The 3211-nt window shown below is 37.6% G+C and overlaps 1 protein-coding gene across 1 annotated transcript; it reads right to left on the bottom strand.

Moving 5' to 3' along the window:
* Window positions 1-303: 303 nt before the first annotated feature.
* Window positions 304-1207, bottom strand: LOC5565546 (dopamine N-acetyltransferase). The gene has a single exon (XM_001649865.2). It carries the CDS (start codon window positions 1091-1093, stop codon window positions 341-343), a length of 753 nt encoding a protein of 250 aa, XP_001649915.2. The 5' UTR covers window positions 1094-1207; the 3' UTR covers window positions 304-340.
* Between the last annotated feature and the right edge of the window lie 2004 nt (window positions 1208-3211).

Below are 3211 nucleotides of genomic sequence, written 5' to 3'. Positions count from 1 at the left end.
CTAAGCCTAAATACCAAGGCCAGAAGCCCAAATCCCAAAAACCAAAGCCTAGAGTCCCAATGCCAAAACTCAAAACACAAAGCTCAAAGTCAAAAGCTCAAAGCCCAAATTCCAAAGCCCAAAGCATACAGCTCAAAGCTTAAAGTCCAGAGCCTGAAACCCAAAACCCAAATCCCCAAACCCAAAACCCAAAACCCAAAGCCCAAATCCAAAAGCCCAAAGCACAAAGCTCAAAGCCAAAAGCTCAAAGCCCAAATACCGAAGCCAAAAGCTCAAATCAACTCAAAACCAAATAGCATGTATTATTGTATTATCGGATTAGATCATTCCAAAGAGAGCACTATACATTCAATAGTTTAACAAAAGTTTGAATTTCTTCATGGGGAGCCCTTGGTTGGAAGAGTTGAACTCCACGATCATCTCTGTAGTTGGCAAATGCCAATCTTCCAACACATTTCATGCCAACTTTTTCGGCAATCCTAGCAGAGTAATAGCTCGAACAATCCGCACTCGCTATTGGATATCCCAGTTGTTTGGCTCTCTTGAACTGTTCTTCGAACAAACGGGAGCCAATCGACTGCCCTCGATATTCCGGATGAGCCGCCACTATTTCAATATCATAGCACTTGGACACGTTGTACCGTTGCAGAACGTCAGTTGACTGTTGAAGATGAGCCAATAGCTTCAGACTGTCGCGCCATTTCTGAGTTTTAGCCTGTTCGGCTGACTTCAACAAATCTTCCACATATCCTGGGTAGATTGGATTGGCAATCGATACTCCGATCAGTCGATTGTCACAATCTCGGTCTACAGCTTTTATCGCCATTCCTTGGAACAGGAACGAAACTGAGAACTCCACGTCATCATCTGCAGGGCTGCTGTCGTAGATGTACGAATTGCTCATCGGTTCGTCCTTGTAGTAATGCTCGACAACAAAGGAAAGGACCGACTCATAATCCTCTGATTTGGCAACACTGAACTGAACATGATCATTACGACAGGTTGACTCTTCCATCCGTGAACTGGACTCGGCAAACTTTATTGATATACTGATCCACCATACTGCCGATTGTCTGTAAAAAGGGGTTGTCATACAGCAACTCTAACCTTTATCTCAGTTTAAATGTGCCAAAATAATCGCTGTCCGGTTGTCGTCTTGCGAATGTATCACCAAATCGCAGTGCAATTACAAACATCTTGCAGCTTCAAGCATTGTCTTATGACTATATGTATACCGTATCATATATTGGGTCCAATCACTTTTTACTTCCAGCACTTGCTTATCTATAATTGCTTGCGCTATCGCAAAAGAGCTTAGATACCAAAGGGTAAAGGTGATAGCGTTGATTTTTGATAAGCTTCTTTTGCTTCTTTAGCTTATTCAGTTAACGTGCATCTTTTAAGCCAACCACTAAGGGTACGGGTGATGTCAAAATAGATCTCAAAACTGGTCGCAAAGATGGACCCGAACAGGAGTAAAAAGCAAACAGACAGTGACAGAAAGTGCTGTCCAGAGAAAGTCCAGAGATTCGTTCTGGACCTCCAAAAACTCCACCGGGGATTTCTTCGAGAATTCCTCTACATATACAGAGGTTCACCCATGAATTCCTCCATGAATAATAATTTATCCAGAATTTCATCAGCTATTTATTTTAGAGAGGAGTCCCCGGTCAAATGCAGGGAAGAATCCCTAAGAAATTCTTGCAGGAGCCTACCGAGAGATTCCTGAGGAAATCTCTGCAGGAACTCCTGTAAAAATCCCTGGAATATCAAGTATGCTTTTTGGCTACGCAGCACAATGGGGCAGATCGCTGTTTTCGACGGCCAAAACCTCTAGTACTCTAGTTATGCACCCTAGAGGTTTGGTGGCTTCGACAAAGTGTTCTGGAATAAGTTGTACTATATTTTGACACATTCAGATTTGATCTAGATAAGTGAAAACTGATCTAGATCAGTTTTATCTTTTGATAGGAGAGTCCTAGCAAAAAACTTTTTTCTGCAAAGTTGTTCATTGAGGCATTTTTGACATTTCTTCGGAAGACACTTACACTCTATCACTGACGTGGATTACGATATATGACAATTTAGTAAAAACAGTCAAAAAATCGATTTTGACCATTTTTTCATACAAAAAATATTTAAAAAAAAATTGTCATCAAGTATCAGAAGCTTAACTATAATAAAGTAAATTTACATTATTTACTAGCAAAGTTTTCAGGTTTAATTATGTTTTTGATAAAAACAGTCTAAAAATAGTGTTTTACAAAATCCAGGATAACTCATGAAGCGGCAGATGGCGGCAGCTAATTTTTTGTATACGTCTAATCAAGAACATAAGTTTCATTGTCCCGAAGAAAGAAAAGTGGGGCCACGTGGGGCTTTTTTGTTGTGGTGGTTTGAAAACTTGATGAAAATATGTTAAAAATGCTTATATTTGAGAAGCTTTTCATGAATTTATATTTTTCAAATGTATTTCTAAAACATATTGCATGTTGACGATTGTGTGACGATGTTGTGATTTGAAAAAGTCATCATAAAACTGGTATCGTATAATATGGCTTTTATTAAACACAATACTATTACTCTAATAAAAATCAAAGGATAGATAGATAGGTAGATACACATATGGGACAAATTATCTTGAATTCCGTTTAAAATTTTATTGGAATGCCAGTTTAGAGATGACTTCCTCAATACACTTCGTCAACATGCAATATGTTTCAAAAATACATTTGAAAAATATAAATTCATGAGAAGTTTCACAAATATAAGCATTTTTTAACATATTTTCATCAAATTTTCAAACCACAACAACAAAAAAGCCCCACGTGGCCCCACTTTTCTTTCTTCGCGACAATGAAACTTATGTTCTTGGCCAGTCGTATACAAAAAATTAGCTGCCGCCATCTGCCGCTACATGAGTTATCCTGGATTTTGCAAAACACTATTTTTAGACTGTTTTTACCAAAAATATAATTAAATCTGAAAATGTTGCTAGTGAATGATGTAAATTTACTTTGTTATAGTTAAGCTTCTAATACTTGATGACAAAAAATGTTTTAATAATTTTTTTGTATGAAAAAATGGTCAAAATCGATTTTTTGACTGTATTTACTAAATTGTCATATATCGTAATCCACGTCAGTGATAGAGTGTAAGTGTCTTCCGAAGAAATGTCAAAAATGCCTCAATGAACAACTTTGCAGAAGAA

The sequence above is a fragment of the Aedes aegypti genome, chromosome 2, assembly GCF_002204515.2.
Source record: "Aedes aegypti strain LVP_AGWG chromosome 2, AaegL5.0 Primary Assembly, whole genome shotgun sequence".
NCBI classification, from domain to species: Eukaryota; Metazoa; Arthropoda; class Insecta; order Diptera; family Culicidae; genus Aedes; species Aedes aegypti.
This window is presented reverse-complemented; position numbering and strand designations above follow the sequence as displayed.

What these genes read in the sequence shown, in the direction of transcription:
- LOC5565546 (XM_001649865.2), bottom strand. Translation starts at nt 1,093, where the DNA reads ATGACAACCCCTTTTTACAGACAATCGGCAGTATGGTGGATCAGTATA.